Source organism: Erinaceus europaeus, chromosome 1 (genome assembly GCF_950295315.1).
Source record: "Erinaceus europaeus chromosome 1, mEriEur2.1, whole genome shotgun sequence".
Classification (NCBI taxonomy): Eukaryota; Metazoa; Chordata; class Mammalia; order Eulipotyphla; family Erinaceidae; genus Erinaceus; species Erinaceus europaeus.
In genome coordinates this window covers 202,716,103-202,737,639 of record NC_080162.1, presented here as the reverse complement: position 1 = coordinate 202,737,639, position 21,537 = coordinate 202,716,103, and the positions used below count along the sequence as shown (strand labels likewise).

The following is a 21,537-nucleotide window of genomic DNA, read 5'->3' as shown; positions in this document are numbered from 1 at the left end:
TACATGAGATTTTTTAATGTAGCCTTGGTTCACATGGGTGTGATAAGGATTCTGGATAAAAGAACAGGTCACGGAACAAGCTGTGAGCTGTCTTCCTGCTAATAATACAAATCAGAATATTCCCACAAAAGTTTATAGTTTACAAAAACACTTGCAAAAATTACTTTTGCCTTCTGAGTATGGTTGTAATTCTGACAGCTATTTAGTAAGAGACATGATATCAGCTGGTTTTTACTATTGATTTAACGTTTGTCTTTATATTAAAATCAAAACAGTTGCTCTACAAGAGTCTTAGTTGTGAAATGAGGTCAAGTAATATGTTCAAGATTAGTCATGTCCCTGATTTTTTTTTTTTTTGGAGTTTTTTTTTAATTTATCTTCTAAATCTAAAGGAAAGGAAAGCGAAAGATTAGAAAATGTGGCAGTACCTTCAAGTATCCAGATGTTCCCATACAGTTTGAGCCTTTTGACAAATCGTATTGAACTTTGCAAATGTGAATTTTTAAATTGTGATCAGAATTTTAATAGAGTGGGAAAATTGAACATAAGATGGCAGCTAGTACAAATACCTTCTGATTTAATAAAAGTGTGTATTTTTCTTTTTTCTTTTAATATTTCATTTTGTTGCCCTGGTTGTTTTATTGTTGTAGTTATTATTGTTGTTGTCATTGTTGGATAGGACAGAGAGAAATGGAGAGAGATGGGGAAGGTAGAGAGGGGGAGATAAAGAGAGACACCTGCAGACCTGCTTCAGCGCCTGTAAAGCGACTCCCCTGCAGGTGGGAAGCTGGGGCCTGGAACCCAGATCCTTAGCCAGTCCTTGCGCTTTGCACCACCTGTGTTTAACCCGCTGTGCTACCGCCCGACTCCCAGAAGTGTGCATTTTTCTTTTTTCCTTATTGAGTTTAGCTCTTCTAAGGAAAATATTAGTAGAGAGGCCTGGGGGAAATAGCACACACCTTTTGAACTTGCAGGCCCCAGGCCCCAGCTTCAGTTTTCTGTAGCCCCGAGTGCTAGAGCTGAGTGGTGCTTTGGTCTCTGGTTACTTTTTCTCTCAAGAAGGAATAAAAGAGAGAGAGAGAGAGAAAAAGAGAGAGAGAGAGAGAGAGATTGATTTAGGGTGGAAGAATGCTCCTGAAATTAGCTTATATCAAATTTAAAAGCTGGAATCATAGTTAAGTCATATTTGGTTTCCTTGAAAGTTGTATACACTTTAGGAAAATACTTTTTAAACAAGGATGTATTTTTTGCTAATGTGAAAATTATCTTGTACATTGTTTGCCAACTATGTATATAATTGAAAGCTTTTGATTGTTAAGTTGGTAGTTACCATACAATGCAATTTCAGCTGTTGGTCCAGAACTATAGGTTACCAGTGCAGTGACCTTTAGGTGTAAGACCCTTCTTGGGAGAGAAGACCTTGACAGCCATAAAATAGTCTTTCCTTTTCTCTCTTTTTTTAAAAAAAATTTTTTTAAGTTTTTTTTTTTATAAAATGGAAACACTGACAAGACCATAGGATAAGAGGGGTACAATGCCACACGATTCCCACCACCAGAACTCCATATCCCATCCCCTCCCCTGATAGCTTTCCTATTTATCCCTCTGGGAGTATGGACCCTGGGTCCTTGTGGGGGTGCAGAAGGTGGAAGGTCTGGCTTCTGCAGTTGCTTCCCCACTGAACATGGGCGTTGACAGGTTGATCCATACTCCCAGCCTGTCTCTCTGTCCCTAGTTGGGCAGGGCTCCAGGACACACTGGTGGGTGGGGTCATCTGCCCAGGAAAGTCAGGTTGACATCATGGTAGCATCTGGAATGTGGTGACTGAAAAAGAGTTAAGATATAAATCAGAACAAATTGTTGACTTGTCATAAACCTAAAGGCAGGAATATTGCAGATGAACGTTTGGGGGTCTCCGTTTTGGAAAAAGCTAGTAGGTCTATTTTAGGTATATTCCAAGGGGCCCATGACTTTACTAGTTTTTGCCTGAGCGTGACATCTGATATGCAGGTGGACCCAAGTTATTGTCTGGGGAGATGATGTCATGGCTGGAAAAAAAGACCAGAAAGCTGGATCAGGGAAGAGAGTAAGCTCCCAAATATGGGGAAGGTATATTAATATCGTTAACTGTAAACCCCATCAATTTAATCTGGGGCCCATATTCAGTACAGGAGCCTGTGTAACTTCTGCATCCCTATAGGTCTGAGCTCACATTCTGTGGTCACGGCTAGGAACATTCCAGGCTGCACTTCTTCTTCTAGCGTTTGCCCCAGGCTGCACTAATTTCAGGACTCATCTTCCTTGGGTAATAGGTAGAGTATGTTATCCAACCTCCCTTCGGAGAATGGAACATTACCTATCCTTGTTGATCCACATTGATGGCAAGGTCTTGTAGGGGCCCACAAAGGCGTCCATTATGTTGTTCCCGATGGAGATGACCAGTGACAGTGGAGAGTGGGATCTGTTAGGGTTCTGGGCCCATCATGTCTGTGTGGGAATCTCAGGACTCCCTGACCAGGCCCCCAGGTGATGGGGTTGCCTGATAGTGACTAAAGAGTCATCAAAGTGTGCCAGTCTCTTGCCCTTACTCAGCTTTTGTAGTCCTTATTTTGTCTGACAAGGTCAGCTTTGGAGTGATTGAGTGATTGGAATAGGAGGTAGGTGAGGAGGGTGACTGGAATAGGAGGTAGGTGAGGAGGGTGTCTAGGTCTAAGAAACTTTCATTAGGTGTTTTATGATGTCGTTTGTCTTTTTAAAAATATTTTAAGATTATTTAGAACTTCACAAATTTTGAACATAAAGGTCAAAGTGAACTCAGTTTTAACACCTAGTATGTCAAACTTCTTAGCTCTTTAACTTGTAAAAATTGCATAACTGAAGACCCCCCGAAACTTTTAAAGATGAATTTCTTTCTCCTTTGTCTTTCTTCCTCCCCAAACGTTGAAAGTGAAACAGTAATAGGCACCGAGTAGACATACTTACTTCAAATGTACCTGGTTTGTTTTGATTCTTCTGATTCTAATGTTCTCCCTTTGTTAAATTTTCTTCTTTCTGACAATATTTTGCTTATTTTAGTTGTATTGCAGTGTGAATGAAAAGAAATTTTGCAAAAAGCGAATTTAATTGTTATTTATAAAACAGGTTCGAGGGGCCGGATGGTGGCGCACCTGGTAAAGAAAGTGTACTGGTAAAGTGTGCAAGGCCCTGGATTCGACCCCCCCATCCCCACCTGCAGGGGGGAAGCTTTGCAAGAGGTGAAGTAGAGCTGGAAGTGTCTCTCTGTCTCTCTCCTCTGTCTCCCCTTCCCTCTCTATTTCTGGCTGTCTCTGTCCAATAAATAAGGATAATAAGAAAAATTAAAAAAAAAAACCAGGTTCTCAGTACTCTTGTACCAAGAATTATATGTCTTTGGAGAATTACATCTCTGCTTTAATATCCTTAAAATTGAAAGGTATTACCTGATTTCGGGCTTCTTGAATTAGAAACTAATGCTCTTTAATCTACTTTTCACCTCATATGAGCTGACAGAATTCACTGGTGCTATGTCTAAGTGAATCAGAAGTCGGTGGGTTTTCAACTTTAGCTTGCAACAAAATCACCTGAATCTGATCCTCGATGGCTGGACCTGTTACCCACAGCTTTTTTTTTTTTTTAATATTTATTTATTTCCTTTTTGTTGCCCTTGTTGTCTTTATTGTTGATGTCATCGTTGTTGGATAGGACAGAGAGAAATGGAGAGAGGAGGGGAAGACAGGGAGGGGGAGAGAAAGACAAGACACCTGCAGACCTGCTTCACCGCCTGTGAAGCAACTCCCCTGCAGGTGGGGAGCCGGAGGCTGGAACCGGGATCCTTATGCTGGTCCCTGCGCTTTGCGCCACTTGCGCTTAACTCGCTGCGCTACCGCCCGACTCCCTACCCACAGCTTTTAACTTAGTAGATTTGAGGTGAGACCCCTCCCAAAACTTACATTTCTATCTAGGTAATGCTTCTGCTACTGTTGCTGGTTGGGAACACAAGACATCCATGGTCCAAACTGCAGGGCTGCTGGTCTGACTGGCGGGCGTGTGCGAGTGCTCGCGTGTGTTTTATTTACTTGCCACCAGGATTATTGCTGGGGCTCTGTTCTGGCACAGTTCCACTGCTCTGGGCTTATTAGGTAGACAATGAGAAGCAGACTGGAGTGAAGAGGCAGCAGAAGAGGGAGATCCCACTGGCCCAGGCCTTGCGGAGCTTTTCCTGTGGAGGTGCTGCCACGAGAGCCTTCCATTCCAGGTCCTTCTGCGTGAGCTGCCACCCCGCCTTCACGGGCATGCAGTTTTTGGAAATACCTAGCGTCTTTTTAAACTTGAGAGTTTCATTATTTTCGTCAAAGGAAATAAGTGCGTTGCAAAGTGTTGCATGATGTAAAACTTTTCGTTGCTGTTTTCAGCAGAATAGAAGCATTGATCTGTGTACATACCTGGATGCGTCTCAGTGTTTCCCCTCTTAATCCGGAGGCTCCAGTGCTCTCCAGCTGGACAGTTGTTGGGTTTTAGATCCCTGTTGATAAAAACAAACAAACAAAACTCTCATAACTCTCCAAGGGCAAGGTTTTATGCATAGAGTGTAATGAGACTGTGGACTTTATTATGATGATGAGAAAATCTTTAATGTGTCTCGTGGTTCTAATGAGAAGCCTGTCAGGTCAGAGTAACCTTTACCAGTTTCAGGGTGACAGACCTGAGGTTCAGCGACATTCACTGTCGTCGTCCACTCCCTGCCTAAGCAGTCGGATTCTTCTCATGTTCTGTCTGGTGCTCCTGGTGCTCCTTTCCATTAACCCACGGCCGCGACTCTCAGCGCGTCCTCCCTGACTTGCTGTATGGTGTCCGTCTGTCTGGTGTTTGGACAGGCCGTCAGAGCGCGCCACGTCTGCCACCCTGTTTCTCTAAGACGGGTTGACTGCAGGCCTAGCAAAGAGACATGTACCTTCAGATTCAGCCTTCAGCCTGATTGCTTTCCAGACTGTTTCGCAAATCTGTAGCAGTAGAAAGTCCAGAATTCTTAAGCCTATTTTGCTTTGATTTTTTGTCTGCTGTCTGTGTGTTCCTGAAATGGGGAAGGTTGAACCGAGAGAGAAGACAGTTGAATTTATTTGACATTTGGTTCAAGGCTGTGTAGTGCAGCAGATACCTAATCCCTTGCTTGTTGGACTTGTCTGACTGAGTTATGTTAGTTAAGTACTGTGAGTTTTTGCACTTACTACTTTGCATTAAATGACTCATTTTTGTGGTGGTGAGTTGATTAAAGCAACTATTTGGAAAATAATTTATCTGTGGTAATTGCCAGCTTTAGTAAAGGAGATTACAATTCTAGTTTTGCCGAGTAGACAGAATTGGTACCTGCGGATAAATGGGTTTTTATTTTTATTGCTTTTATTTATTTTTTATTGCCACCAGCACTGAGTGATAATTTCCAAGTACATTAGCAAAATTAATTCAACCTATAAAGTCTCATAGTGTTTTTATTTCACTATGTGGCAGACCATAATCCAGATTTTCTATGTTAACTTTTAAATTATATTTATATTGATGGACTGGGCAGGCTGAACAGCCTGGGCAGTGGCATACCCAGTAGAGCACTGAGATTTTTGTATAAAAGGGCCTGGCTTTACGTTCCTGGTCCCCACCTGCAGGGGGGAATGTTTCAGAAGTGATTAATTGGTCCTCTCAATTTTCTGCCTCTATCAACAAAAGAAACAGCAAGAAGAAGAAATGGTCCCCAGGAGTGTTGTGTACCTCATGCAGGCACCAAGCCCCAGTGGTAATGAAAAGCAAACTGTATTGACAGTTCTCAAGCAGGGTAAGAGTTAGCTGCTCCACTTACTGCCTTTGAGCGATTCACCAGACTGTCCCGTTTCTGTTCCTTATGCCTAAGTGAGGTAGAGTGTGCCTTTGGCTGTAGGACATTTTAATAAAGACAGTAAAAGCCTTTATGTTTTGCTTATTTACTTTTTTTTTTTTTCTCACAAAAGCTGTCATAAGCTAGGATTCTGTGCCTGGACAGCTCCACTGCTCCCCATGGACTTTATTTATCTATTCATTTACCTCCCCATTTAATAGAGGTACCGCGGCACTGCTCCAGTGCTTGTGAAGCCCCCTTGGTGTAGTTCCCCCCTGAGTGGTGCTCGGCTTCAGAGCTGGGCTCTTGTCCTGGATTGAGGGAGCTATTTCCCAGCCTACTGCTTAGTGTCTTTACGTGTGGGAAACGTTTATTTCGTACAATGTAATGTAAGAATTGTGTCGCATAATCTTTCGGTAAAACAACTTTAGGCGTTTTGTTTGTATCGAAAGTCGAACTTGTCATGATAGGCAATAAATGTTCTTAATAAAAATAACAGTTCTAAAAAGTTGAAACTAATTGGACAGGAGACAGTGCAAATCATAGAACTTTAATCTGTATGTGCCTGTATAACTGGTGGCAGGTAAGTTTAGTATCAAATATTAGGAAATAGAAACGGGGTAGGGGAGCTAGCTATAGTTTCAAGTTTTCTGGGAAGTGGTCGAGCCCTTGGTTACATTAGCTGGAATAAACTTTATCCAGTACGCAAACTGGGTAAAATACTTGGGCATTTATTTCTTGGCAGACTAGAAGAAGAATTCTTGACAGTAAGAATCTTACGATGGGAGATGATAATGGCGCACAGTCTGCAGGCACTTTGACCGGGTTAGAACCAAGGGAGGGAATGAGTTTGGGCTCAAGATTCAACTGCTCAGGCGCTGCAGAGGAACCAGAGTTGAGGTCCAGTGGTTTGAAAGGCAGCTATGGCAAGGTTTAAAGGAGACACGACTTAACGCGGGTCTTAAAACGTTCTTTCCTAGAATGGCTGGGAACTGCTACCGGGCACTGTGTCCTTGGCAAGAATGGGTCTGGAAAGAGGACCTGAAGGGTGATGTTATGGGAATCTTAGGCTTGAATGCTGGACTAGATACAATTTCCACATATGAACTGTCACACGTTTTGGAAATTCTAGATTCTTTTGCTTATATGCTTCAGTTTAGAGTGCCAGTTTTGAGTATATCAAAAGGATTTTGTTTTCAGTATGTTGTCCGTAAAGCTTATTTTTCTTCAGTGCACTGAAGAAAATTAAAAGTAGTTGTACGAAATACTTGATGTAAAATAGTACATCAAGTATTTACTTGATAGTACTTGATGTAAAATTAAGGGCCAGAGATGGTGCACCCGGCCAAGCGCACACATTACAGTGCACAAGGACCCAGGTTCAAGCCCCATGTCCACACCTGCAGGGGAGCGTCACGCGTGGTGGAGCAGGGCTGCAGGTGTCTCTGCCTCTCCCTTTCTGCCCCTCCTCAATTTCTCTGTCTCTGTCCAATAATAAATACAAATATTAAAACAGATCGTGAAGCAGGTCTGCAGGTGTCTCTGTCTTCCCCTCCTCTCTCGATTTCTCTCTGTCCTATCCCACAACAACAACAACAGCAGTGGCAACAAGGGCAACAAAGTTGGGGAAATAGTCTCCAGGAGCAGTGGCTTGATAGTGCAGGCACTGAGCTCCAGCAGTAACCCTGGAAGCAAAAAGAAAAGAAAAAGTATAAAAACAGATGATGTGATATTTATAGTCAGTGAGTGGCAAAGCACTATTGGAAATGACCAGGCATAGTGAAAGTTTCGTGTGCTACTAAAACTAAAATTTGTAAAAATGAGCTAGTACCGAGAACGCTCTGTTTCCTTTGGAATACACTTTGTGTTTTTGTTTTTGTTACTTGGGAAGTAATCCTCACGACAGTCAGAAGGTTCTTACTCCTCTATTTCTACTGCTTTTGATATGTTCTATAATTTTCCTGACATGACATTAAGAGTTTCTTAGTTGTAAAATTCTTTCCACTGAACTGTCTTGATTTTGCTAATCCTTATTCTCTAAGATGAGGTAAATATTTCGATAAAATTTCAAGTATACTGGGACAGTAAGTAAAGAGCTGCTATAATTATGTCGCAGGAGAGGAGCCACTTGGGGCCCCTCACTGTGTTGCTGCAGTGTTTCTGTACTGTGGCACGGTCACACTCATTGTAACTGTGTTCACATGATTGACTTTAGTTTTCTCCGCAGGCTCGACTTTGAGCTTATTCAGTGGAATAATAACACTAATAACTCACTTGTCTTTGCAGTTTTATTCCTATGTCAGTGCCATTCTCCAGTAAATTAGAGAGACCATCTTTTGTTGAAGAATTAAATGAACGAGGAACTGTTGAATTCTTAACTTAACAGGGTAAAATCTGCATTGTCATCAAATAGATTAGAAAATGACTTACTAGGGGGCCAGGCAGTAGCGCAGCGGGTTAAGCCTACATGGCACAAAGCTCAAGAACCGGTGTAAGGATCCTGGTTCAAGCCCCCGGCTCCCCACCTGTAGGGGGGTCGATTCACAGGCAGTAAAGCTGGTCTGCAGGTGTCTATTTCCCCCCTCTGTCTTCCCCTGGTCTGTTGATTTCTCTCTGTCCTATCCAACAACAACAGCAATAGCAATAGCAATGACAGTAACATTAACAGCAACAATAAGGGTAACAACAAGGTGGGAAAAATGGCCTCCGGGAGCAGTGGATTCATAGTGTAGACACCAAGCCCCAGCAATAACCTTGGAGACACACACACACACAAAAAAAAAGAAAGATAAGAAAGCAGGAAATTGACTTACTTAAAATAGGTAGTTTGAATAACTGTTGAGCAATTTAAAAATACTTTACATTTCCATTAATATGGAATGGACTGACATGATCAGCCAAATTCAGAGTGAAGCCTGAGTATCTTTAGAACATTTGGTAATGTCTAGCTTTGTACAGACATTGTCACATATCAGCTAGTGACAGCCTTTTCCTTTGACTTCAGTGCCAGTGGAGACTTGAGACTGTCAGTGTATCAAGAAATTTCTTTTGTCATTTCTTTATGGTTGATTCTTTACTAATACAGGTGAAAATGTGATTATGTAAAATTAGATGATATCAGAATAAGTTTTGTTCCCTAATTTCAAATATTTATTTCTCTGCATCAACTACATAGGGATTTAAACACAAAAACCTGTTATAATAAATTTCTAATCTGTCATAATCATCCTGACACAGCCGCATGTGTACAGCTTCTTTCTCCCAAGGATAAAGGAGTAGATGCAGTTTGAGTTAGAGGCTATCTTGCCTTCTACAAGGATTGCTTTATATAGATCCCTTGAAAAACGACTGTTGGAAAAACCCATTTCAAAGGAATGCTCCTGTACTTTTTTTTTTTTTTTTTCCAGAGACAAAGACTTAAGAATACTTTTAATGGATACATCCCACAATAGCCTTTGGAAACAGGGTCAGTTTCACATTGCCTGGTGGATACAAAGTTGAATGAGACACAAAGGAATTGACTCCCATAAATGGATTGCTAGAGACAGTCTGTCTAAAGACTGGGCCTATCCAGAGCTCCCTGTCATTAAGCAGTAAAGTGTGTCTGTCTGTCTGTCTGTCTGTCTGCATTGGAGCTCCCTTTACCCACATCAGTGTCCATATTTAGAGCCCGCTGGCGGGTGGGGCCAGGGGAACACTCAACAATCCTCCTGCCTGCTTTACCTGGACCTTTAATTTCGTTCTTTGTCCTGGTTAATTTTGTTGAAGAAAACCGAAGAGGCAGGTGGCTTCATGTAGTGTGGCTGCCTGTGATTAAAACCAGCCTGCAGACTTCATTTTCAAACACATCTACCTTCCTCTTTGCTTTCTTTTCCTTTTCTTTCTTTCCAGCATTTCATTTTACTTTTGTAATCCCAGGGCTTCACTATTCCAGGTTGATTTTTTTTTTCTTTCCCCCAGCTGAAAGAAGCTAAAGCAGAGAGAGGCCAAGATAGCTCAGAACCAAACGGTCCTCCAGTACAGGGGGGACTAGGCCGACCACTAGCCGTGGAGGCCATTTTGCTGGTCCAAAGCTCACCATTTATTTTCCTTTCCCCGATATTTATACACAGAGCACTGTTTAGCTCTGTAGTGGTGATGCAAAAAAAAAAATAAAAAACTTTCATGCCTGAGTCTCCAGGGTACCTACCAGGTTCAAAGCCCCAGAACTCCTATACTTTTTACAACACATACAAAGTGTTGTATGTAACTCCAGAAATTAGCTTCCTAATTGGTTTGGTTAAGAGTTGCCTCTGTAAAGCAATTAGAATATTGGATTGTTGGAAAAGTCATGATGTATTTTTTCTGATAGTATATCCTTTCCTTTGTAAAGATAATCTTCATATTTTCTCCGTCAAGAATTAAAACTACAAAGAACTGATAGTGTTTATTTAGTGTATTGGCTAGTCTATTTCATCATGATCTGGTTCTCACTGAATTATAGTTTTAATTCAAAACCCATGGGCTTTATTGTTCTCTGAGCAGTTCAGTCTGAGTAGGAGGGAACAGTGTGTATTAGAATTACATAAAACAGCAAAATATTACGAGAGTTCAATTATGTTGACAACTTGTATTCTTAGAACTGTCTCATTCCATTCTATAATTTAGTGACAGTTTATTTGACCACTAGAGGAGCTTGATCACACTGATTCAGAAAGACTCAATAGGAGTCAGGCAAGTAGTGCACAGTGGGTTAAGCGCACGTGGCGCAGAGTGCATGGTCGGGCATAAGGATCCTGGTTCAAGCCCCCGGCTTGGTGAAACAGGTCTGCAGGTGTCTGTCTTTCTCTCCCCCTCTCTGTCTTCCCTGTCTCTCTCCATTTCTCTCTGTCCTGTCCAACAATGACAACAATAATAACTACAACAATAAAACAAGGGCAACAAAAGGGAATAAATAAATATAAAAAAAAGGAGAGATTCAATAACTTAGTTATGGTTGAGCTGCATGAAAATTCTGTTACATTCAGTAATATATTTAATGCTCTGCATTTCCATTAAGCCTATTGGTAATAAACAAGAAAGAACCTACTTTTAATTGGGTCATCTACCCCCCCCCCCCACACACACACACAGACATACACACTCTCTCTTTCTTGGATCACTTTGTTAAGTTTGCTGAGAGTAAACTCTGTTCTCAAGGCTTCAAGTATGAGGGACCAGGCAGTGGTGCACCTGGTTGAGCACACATGATACAGTGCATAAGGACCCAGGTTCAAACCCCCAGTCCCCACCTGCAGGGGAAAAGCTTTGTGAGTAGTGAAGCAGGGCTGCAGGTGTCTCTCTTCCTCTCTATCTTGTCCTCCCCTTTCTATGGCTCTCTGTTTCTGTGTATTAACCACAAATAAACACAGTTTAAGAAAAGATTCAAGTAAAAAAGATCTACGGGATCTAGCTAGACCCAGAGCTGTGGAGACACTTAGCTTATACACACAATTAAATAGCATTTTAAGCAGTGTATGTATTGGGGTGACAAAATAGTGGGAATGTTACAGGCTTTGCAGTAGCAAATGCTTGACTAAGTGAGTCCATGTAGTGCCTTTCTTCTGAGGCATTATGGAGTTCTAGTGAGCTTATTTCCATCTCTTTATTGACACTTTTAAGAGATGCCAATTATGTGTTTTTTCATTCATTTTTGAACCTGATACTCCACTCTTACTTCTCCAGTCTTCTCTCAAATTGTTTGTAAATATTTGCAACTGAGCCTAATCATTTTTCTTTACTCTTAACAGCTTTTACATGATTCAGACGTTTTAAATAACAAAACAAGAACCAACCACTTCATTTCCCAAATTGAGTAAGAAAAATCTTAACATCTCTAAATTTTAGGCTCAGATCAGAAGTATTGCATCTCAGTAGCTGTTGCAGTTCAGGATAGACATTTGTAGAATCTAAGTGTGGGAACCACTACATGATGAGAATGTGGCTAGGACATTTTTTTAATACATATGCTCAGTCCTGTTTTTTTATTCACTGTGTATGTCAAAGCACTGCTAGTATGGGCCATCTGCTAGATGGAGGAAATGATTTTAAAAAAAAAAAAAACCCTATGATACATAGCTATTTTCAGCACTTTCCACATACAGCAAAGATCTTAATGTTGTTATTATTTTCTGGGGTGTAGCTGATGTGAAGGTGAGTACAGACTTTGTCTATAGAGTACATGGTGGTTTCAGTAGGCTGCTGTTTGAAACCCTTTCATTTTGAATGTAGCTGATTAGTGCAAATCGCTGTCTTCTGTTCTCTTACTTACCATGTAGTATAGGAACAAAGCCAAGAAACTGTTTCCTTCAAGTGTCCCTCTGTCGCTCCAATTTCTGAGGACGAAACCCTGAAGGACAGGAGCAGCAGTTTGCTTGACTCTGAATCCTCTTTGTCGAACTGACTAACTTGGAATTAGCTTGTTTTTTTTTTTATAAATGGACATGTTGAGAAGACTGTAGGGTAAGAGGGATACATTTCCACACAATGCCCACGCCCAGAGCTCCATATCCAATCTCCTCCCTTGAGAGCTCCCTTATTCTTTATCCCTCTGGGAGTACAGACCCAGAATCTAGTAAATGAGTCTAAACTGAATAAATGAATTAAAATGAATTGAAAGTGTTGGTTTTACGATGCTTTACTTCTCCTGTGTTCGTTACTGTTTTTTAATTTGGTAAGAGAGAAATTGAGAGGGGAGGAGGTTATAGGGAAGGAGAGAGGCAGAGAGATGCCGGTCGGTAGTACTTGCTCTGTAGTCTTTGTGCGAGGTGATGTGCACTTAACCAGCTGCACCGTCCAGCCGCCCCACCCCCCGGGCTGCTTGCAACTTTACGGACTTTAGGACAGTCTCTGTTTTAAAACCCAGAGTGAGGATTTACAGCTCATCTAGGTAGTGCGCTTGCTTTACTGTGGAATCCTGTGCACGGCCCAGGTTTGTGCCTGGCCTCCCGCACACTACACAAAGCTGCAGTGCTGTGCTTACCTTCCTGTCTCGCTTTCTCTCTCTCTGACAAAGTTGGTCCAGGATGGTAAACCCCTGGTGAGGACAAAACAGCAAACAAAAAGCTAGAGCAAGGCAAACAGGCCAGTAACGTAAAAAAGCAAAAGTCATCATGTTGTTTCTACATAGGTGGTTGGTTCCGTTGTGATCACTTCAGAGTGTGTGTCAGCTGCTGGACTTTCTCATCTTTATGTTTTACTCAAACAGAGTATTTCTTCACCTAGACCATTCCTCCAAAGAGCCTTGAGCTCAGCTTAACAGTCACACTTCAGCCAACAGCCTTCTGAGTCATGAAGAAAGACTCAGGTTGTCTTCCTCACTCTGTCTTATTCATACCTGGCATTCTGAGTGGCCAGCAGTGTTCCTTTACTAGGTGCTAGGGCATCAAAGTGGTCTGTTCCCTTAGGCTCCCCTCCCCTCCTCTCCCCTCCTCTTTTGCCACCAGGGTGATGGCTGGGGCCCGGGTCGCCGAGTCCGCATGCCTGAAGTGTGTGCTTTCTCAGCTGCCCCTCCACTTAGCCGCCCTTCTGCTGTCCTGAGAAATACTCATAAGTGCCCAGGGCCAAAAATGTTACAATTTGTTTCTTGTTTGTTAGTAGTGGATGTTCTGTCTTCATCTTAGTAATAAGTCTTACAAGAAAGCAAACAGTTTAAACTTTTGATTTCAACATTTTTCTAGCTTACTTAACCGAGAGGGGGGGGGGAGTGAGAATGTGATGTGGTAAGATCTGAAGGTTGTGGGAGTTGGGTGGTAGCGCAGCAGGTGAAGCGTGGGTGGCGCAAAGCACAAGGACCAGCTCAGGGATCCCGGTTTGACCCCCGGCTCCCCACCTGCAGGGGAGTTGTTTCACAGGCGGTGAAGCAGGTCTGCAGGTGTCCGTCTTTCTCTCCCCCTCTCTGTCTGCCCCTCCTCTCTCCATTTCTCTATCTTGTCCAACAAAGACATCAATAACAACAACAATAATAACTACAACAATAAGACAAGGATAATGAAAGAGAATAAATAAATACATAAAATATTTTTTAAAAAATCCAGAATTATCAAAAGCTAGCAAAACTATAAGATAAATTATTGTGACTGAATCATCTGCCTGTGGTGTTACTGATTTTTGTTGTTGTTTCTGTGATTTAACAATACTTTTAAAAAAAGGTAGTTTGAGTTATCTGTGATATTTAAATAGTATAGGAATAATGAGAATTTCTTTATTAAAAGTTTTGAGTTACTGACTGCTGTTTTGGACTTGATTGCAGAAGAATTATCACACATAGTAACAGGACGATGTACTGTCTTTACATTTCAGGGCTAATTGAAAGTTCATGTTCATGTCTATTATTCATGTTCATCTTAAAATACTGAAAATTACAGAGAACTAGAGAAGCAGTCTGCTTTTATGCCACAGACAAGCATATGTGCTGGGATTTTTGTTGTAGAATAAATGTTACGTAAAGTTCTACTGAATACAGTGCTTTTTATTTTCCTACATTACGAATGATTTCTAAGCACCATATTTAATATTCCTTCAGTGGGCATACTGTTGTTTTTGTAGCTGTAAAGAGACTTCAGTTTTTCTCATATTTGTAGGTGGTCTCTGTTTTCTTAGTAAAATGTTTCTGTAGGGTGGGGGAGATAGCATAATGGTTATGCAAAGAGACTCTCATGCCTGAGGCTTCGAAGTTGTCCCAGGTTCATTTCCCCACACCACCATAAGCCAGAGCTGAGCAGTGCTCTGGTAAATACATAAATAATGTTTCTATATATGATTTTAAAGTGACAATTATTGGGTCAAAATGCTTAAGACTCTTGATGTATGTTATTACTTCCCCAAACTGTGTTAATTTAAACTTCTATTGTGACTGTATCAAAATGTAATGTTTATTTCATTAGGTCTTGTGAACAATAGTTTTTTCCCAAAGGCCAAAATAAAGCAAACATTCATTATTGTTTTGGTTTGAACAGCAAGCAGTTTTCAGTTAAAACTTCCTTTTAGTACTTTGCGTGAGCAAATGTAAGACATTTGATAGGCGGTGTTTTTACATTTTTGAGGTATCCATCACGAATTGAAAAAATCGACTATGAGGAGGGCAAGATGTTAGTCCATTTTGAGCGCTGGAGTCATCGCTATGATGAGTGGATTTATTGGGATAGTAACAGGTTGCGGCCCCTCGAGCGGCCTGCGCTGAGGAAAGAAGGACTCAAAGATGACGACGACTTCTTTGTAAGTAGCAGGCCTTCTGTTTGCTGAATGTGGCATGATGTCAGTTTACCTCAGTGACTGTTTTGTAAATAAAACTTAAGATTCATTTTTTAAAAGAATCCTGTTAAATGAAATTATATTAAAGAAGTTACCATTACACATAGTATTGACTTTAAAAGTTGTTTAACATAGGATTTTAAAGCTGGAGAGGAAGTTCTGGCCCGTTGGACAGACTGTCGATACTACCCTGCCAAGATTGAAGCCATTAACAAGGAAGGTATGTGTCCGGTGGCCTGGGGGCTAGGAGGAGCTATAGGACTGTGTGCTCTTGCTCCGTGTGGTCAGGACTGAGCACACTTCTTTTTGTTTGATACTCAATGAATTTCCTGCTCACACTGAATGCTGTGTGTATCGTTTAGAGTAATGCATGATAGGCTGCCTACTGCCTGAAAAAACTGTTTAAATTAGTGGGGCTTTAGATGCTTGGCTAAAATCTTTCACCTTTAAATCCCAGACATACTTGGCCCCGCCCCCATTTCACATCACATTCAGACTGAAGGAAGATTTAAAATATTGGAAAATTTAAATCAGTTCAACTTGCAAGTAAGATAAAATTCAGTTCCTGGAAGAGAGTATAAAACTTGATGAATTTGAGGATTTCCTTTATTTCACTCCCTGTCCCCATTTTCTTTATGTCTATAGCTAACGAGAATTGGTCTGTAATAGTCTCTAGTAGTAGCTAATGTTGGCTATTTATCAACAGTTACCACAGTGATCAGAATGTCCTGATCGGGATATAACAGCAGACTAAATCTGCCGAACAATGTAAAATATCTTGTAGCCTGATAACGTGTGAAAAGGCATGAAAATTAATGATTGCTAGCATAGATCCTTTGATATGTCGTCTTTAAAATTGACAGTGTGCTAATTTTCTTTCCTTTTTTTTTTTTTTTTTTGACAGACTTAGGATAGGTTTATTTGTGTTCAGAAAGGTTTTAAGATGCTTTTAGACCTTTCTGCTGGGATAAGATTCAAATATACCATAGTTGTATATTGCCAGCACATTCCTCATTTTCTGTTATAATTAATCTCTTAAATTTGACCATCATTAAACATACACATTGAGTCGCAACTTCTCTGCAAGGTTACTGATCCTGAGAAAGACATTTTATTTAAATTTAATCTTTGAAAAGGCAGGCTAGCAAGAGCGAGAAGGAATGCAAGCCTTTTTTTTATCTGGCAGAAGAAATAAAGCATACCACAGAATAGGTGAGAGTAGGAATAAGAATAGTCGGAGACGAGGTTCCAAGGAAATAGGAAATATCTCGGAACTTGTCCAAAGACTGGCTTTTACTTGGAAGCTGTGGGAGACATGGAAGGGCTTTAAACAATCAGCTTGAAAAAATAGAGAAGACAGAAGAGGAAGGCATTTAAAAAGAAACATAATGATGCCAGTTGAAGAAAAGTCATAGTTGCCTAGCGAGAAGTGGCGATGCAGCTCTCTGCTCCTCCAGCGTGCCGTGTTAGTGTAGAGGCGTCACAGCGGGACTGATTTACTGCCACAGCGCAGGGCCTTCCGGGGACGGCTCAGGCGCTGTGTTTGCAAGTTATTTCTTTGCTTCGCTGTGCACTTCAACTTGTAGAAAGTGGTGCTGTGGGATAACTCACATTTCAGCTGCTCTGGAGGTGACTCGGTGGGTCAGGCCTTAGACTCTCAGACATGAGGCCCCCAAGTACTGTCTCTGCACGGAAGGTGCTAGAGTGACCCTGTCTGTCTCACTTGCTCTTCCTCTTTCTCTCAAAAATGAATAAATCTGAAGCAGAATGATTCATGTGTCACTGTCCTAGACCGCAGCCTGTTACAGGACAGCTAGTGAGTAATGATCTGTGTAATGAAGGCCTGAAGGCACGAGTCAGTGCTTTTTGTGTAATGGTAAGTAGCCAAAGCACAGGGAAACCAAGCGGTGCTTCTGTTTTAACTATGGAGTTGTAGAACTTTCCTTTTATGTTTGAACTCCTAGGGTGTACGCATATCTAAGTATCTGTATACCCATGTGGGCAGCACAGAAAGCCTCGCTCATTAGTCTCTTCCACTCGCCAGGGGTGTGTAATAAAACATGGAACTGTCACTGGTGGAAGAGACGAGACTAGCAGCAGTCTTTGCTAGGGATAGTGAGTGAATCCATAAGCTGATCTTATATTGGAAGATGGCATTTGCTTTTTAACTCACTTGTTTTCCCCAAGAATGCTGGCTGGTGGCACTTGGCACCACAACATTTAGTTTCTTCTTCTAGCGTTTGCCCTTCTTCCGTAGCCAGTCAACAGCGTCAGGTTGAAGGCTGTCAGGAGCTGCTTGTTGCTGGCTTTGAAAGTGACTGGGATCCATGTGGATTCAGTCGGCTAGGAAGGATTGTCAGTTTCCCCAATGAATGGGTACTCACGGGATGCACCACGAGAAGGTCGATCCAATGCATCCCAACATTTAGTTTGAGACGACTCCTTGGACTGTAGTCTGAACTTTGTTCCCAAGGTTTACCACTAAAGTCTTGGTTTTACTATTATTCTCTCTCACACAACAGAACTGTCAGATGCTGATCATCATAGACATTTCTGTTACATTGGGTTAAAGACGAGCTCTGTTTAACAATAACTCCAAGAGCAGTTTCTAGATTTTATTTGTCACATTGAAAAATCATATCTGCTTCAGCCTCAACTTGTTTATGTAGACTTAGATGAGTGCTAGTAGCTAGCTGAACTTTCTTTTTATTATTATGGGAAATGAGTTAAATCTGTACTGTAAGTATTTATTTTGTGATATCTTCCCCTCCCCCCCTCCCCCGGCTGACTAGACCTGCATTCTCCCCACCCTCCCTACCCCCACATGTACTCAGTCCAAAGGCAAAACCAAGCCTTCTACCCACTGCATAAACTAAATGAAACTAGCCAATGGGAACATTGTAGTATTTGAAATAAGCTTATAAAAGTGGAAGAAAGGGAACAAAACAGTATAGTCTGGGTGGGGCGGGGAAGTTTTCACATTCTGGGTGGTGTTTGAGAGCCTGGATGAGTGGCTGTGTTAGGAAAGGAGGGGGCGAGGCACTGGAGGAACTGGTGTGAGTCCAGGTGGGGAGGGTGGAGAGGGTGGAGACATACAGTGCAGCCTGCGTCTGGAGTGGCATGTGGAGGACACGTTTGCATGGATGATGGTAACACTTGCAGTGACCCCAAATGGCCAAATCGTCTGCTATTGAACTGAGTAGGGTTTTTTTTTTCTTTCTATAACTGAGGTTTAGTTATTTATATCTGAGATATTGTGCATTACAAATATGTACAGGTGAGAAAAAGAGAAAAATCCTTGTAGATCTTAACTGAGGTGCCACCTTCAAAGACAGTGACGATTGTCCTGTTTACTGCTCACAGTTCTGTAAGGATCTGGCATCTGTTTCTGTTAGGAGGCCTAGGGACAGCCAGTCTGCTTGTACAGCAGAAACCATTCCACGTGGGCCTGTTAGGGCCACTGAAGCTTTGTTCCTAGCAACAGTAAGTGTTGGTTTTTCAGTTAGTTGTATGTCACACAGATGATGTTATAAATATCCAAATAGCTCTTGACCAAAAGAGATTCCCCACCACTCCTGACATGAAGTGGCAATGTTGCCTTTATTTGTATATGAGGTGATAGAAATGCATTGGAGTTCCTTAGTCATAAAGTCTCTAATTTTTACTGACTATTTAAATACATAGATTTATTTATTCATTTATTATTGGATAGCGATAGAAATTGAGAGGGAGATAGAGAGGGAAAGAGACAGAGACATACCTACAGCCCTGCTTCACCACTCATCAAGCTCTCCCTCTGCAGATGGGGACCAGGGGCTTGAACCTGGGTCCTAGTGCACTGTAATGTGTGCTCTTAACCAGCTGTGCCACCACGTGGCCCCTTTTTACTGATTGTTAAAGAGTAGAGCCTGTAACAGAAAGCAAATATGCTTTGTGACAGTAATGAAAAACTTGAAACTGGATATGCTTTGTAATAATAATGAAAACTTCGAGGACTCAGAATCCCGAGTCCTGAAAGCAGGTTAGTGAGAACAGCAAGAATGGCCACGTGAGCAGAGGGATCCTGGTGACGGCTGTGCTGCTACTTGGCTGAGGGAGCTTCAGGCTAAAGACACCTGGAGATTCAGGTGCATGCTTTTCAGTGCTGGATGTGTCACTTAGCTGCCCAGAGTTTAGCACAGGAAGACGTTTGTCTGGATAATATGTGAAGTTTCCTACCTTATAAAAACTGTAAACCTATTAATTGCGAATGGAATAATTGCCTAAGAAAATGATTTTTCCCCTTTATCAACTCTGAGTTATTTGTAAAGAAACTGTCAGAGAGAACACATGGTAGATATGAACATATTTTTATAACTTATTTTTCATCGGGTATATTAGATCATGCCCCTAACGTTTGTAAGTTATTACAAAAGTTGACATATGCAGAGAATCCAAGCTCCCCAAGACATGAGAGATAGTCAGTGTCCCATCAGTTGGCCAGGAATATGTTCCCTTATTTCTCACACAAGAACTGTTGTCTGGGCACCAAGAAGGACTGGCCAAAGGATTTTCCTAGAGATTTGCTTCTCAGATCTTGTTTGCTGTGATAGAGGCATACTGTCTGCTTAGAAAAGGGTCTTCTCTTAGTGTCATGAAACATTATATTTGAAAGGCAGGGACAGTGCACCTACCTGGTCAGCCTGTATGTTACCGTATGTTCGGACCCAGTTCAAGTGCCTGGGTCTTTGCCTGCAAGGGGAAAGCTTCACAAGTGCTGAGGCAGGGCTGCAGGCGTCTCTCTCCCTTCTGTTTTCCCTGTATCCAAAAGTTAAATTAATAATAATAATAATCTTTCAGGAAAAAAATGAAAGTAACCTGCAGTTAGCTTTGTCAAGATATAATTTTTGTATTTTTAGAATAATTTGGGGGTCAGGTAGTGACATAGCTGGTTGAACGCACATGCTAAAATGAGCAAAGACCTGGGTTCAAGCCCCTGGTCTCCACCTGCAAGGGAGAAGCTTCACAAGGGGAGAAGCAGTGCTGCAGGTGTCTGTCTGTCTCTCCATCTTTGTCTCCCCTTCTCAGTCTCTGTCTTTATCTAAAAAATAATAAATAAAATATTGAGGGAGTTGGGCAGTAGCGCAGCGGGTTAAGCACAGGTGGCGTGAAGCCAAGGACTGGTGTAAGGATCCTGGTTCGAGCCCCCTGCTCCCCACCTGCAGGGGATTCGCTTCACAAGCGGTGAAGCAGGTCTGCAGGTGTCTGTCTTTCTCTCCCCCTCTCTGTCATGCTCTCCTCTCTCCATTTCTCTTTGTCCTATCAATAACAACAACTGTAACTACAACAACAAAAAAGGGGGGGCAGCAAAAGGGAAAATAAATATTAAAAAAAAGATTTTAAAAATAAAATATTGAAAGGATTGTTTTTAAAGGAAGAAGAAAACAGACTTAAACGATTAAGTGTCTAATAGGGTGTGTTTGCAAGTCTAATCATGTTGTATTTCGATCAGAGCATTACTTGTTAGATTTCAAATGTTGCTGAAAGATTGTTCTGTTGTCTAATGATACTGACTTGCTCCTATTTCAGGAACATTCACAGTTCAGTTTTATGATGGAGTAATCCGTTGTTTAAAAAGAATGCATATTAAAGCCATGCCCGAGGATGCTAAGGGGCAGGTAAGAGTGTTCGCATTCCTAGCTGCCCAAACAGATGTCTTGGATGGTGACTGATCAAAGTGTATCTGTTCTGTACAGTGAACTAATTGTAGGATTATGTGCTGACAGCCCCAAATAGCAGCAAAAAAAAAAAAAAAAAAAAAAGGAAAAAGAAGACTTAGAATGTAAAATAGAGTATAGACTTGGTTTTTGCTTCTTTGGCTTTAGACCTGCTAAAGTTATAGGTCACTAGTTTGTGTTCCAGGTGAGATCCCAACACCCACTTAGCTGGTGTTGTCCTAGCGACCCAGCTGGACCGTGTAACCAGTCTATGGGAAGTGAGGTAAGTGCCTTTTCTTAATTTCGCTTCTACTTTTCCTGGTATATAGTCTCACTTTGTGAATTCACTTTTCATATAAAATTTTATATTGAGTTTCTCATTTCCTTCTTTCCTTCTATAAGTCATATGTGATTAATCTTCATTTAAAAGGCGCTTACCTGACATTCTTGTAGGCTGTTGAAGGTAGAGCTCTCTGAGTCTTGGGTCAGTAGTGTATTAAATGCTTGCTCAGGGCAAGAATGAATGGTAAGCATTTGAAGGAGAGTCTGGGATGAAGTCCGTGCCATGACTCAAGTGGTTGAATTCCTTCCTGAAATACTGGGGTGAAAGGTGCCAGTAAAATTTAAAATATTTTAATTTATATTCTGCTGTTATTTGGGATTTTCAGCACCTGGACCTACAATTAATTT

General features: G+C 41.5%; 1 protein-coding gene across 17 annotated transcripts in view; it reads left to right on the top strand.

Annotated features, from left to right (window-relative positions):
- The window catches only part of PHF20L1 (PHD finger protein 20 like 1), a 79,395-nt gene that overhangs the window by 4,618 nt on the left and 53,240 nt on the right, over positions 1–21,537 (top strand). For 9 of the 17 annotated variants that reach the window (XM_060201131.1, XM_060201146.1, XM_060201142.1 and 6 more), the window contains exons 3-6: positions 14,944–15,115; positions 15,287–15,371; positions 20,720–20,808; positions 21,041–21,130. In XM_060201131.1, the coding sequence (XP_060057114.1) occupies positions 14,944–15,115; positions 15,287–15,371; positions 20,720–20,808; positions 21,041–21,130 (436 nt within the window). Of the gene's footprint in view, positions 1–14,943; positions 15,116–15,286; positions 15,372–20,719; positions 20,809–21,040; positions 21,131–21,537 lie in introns of those variants that run through there. The other 8 variants (XM_060201192.1, XM_060201189.1, XM_060201182.1 and 5 more) reach the window with 3 other exon arrangements.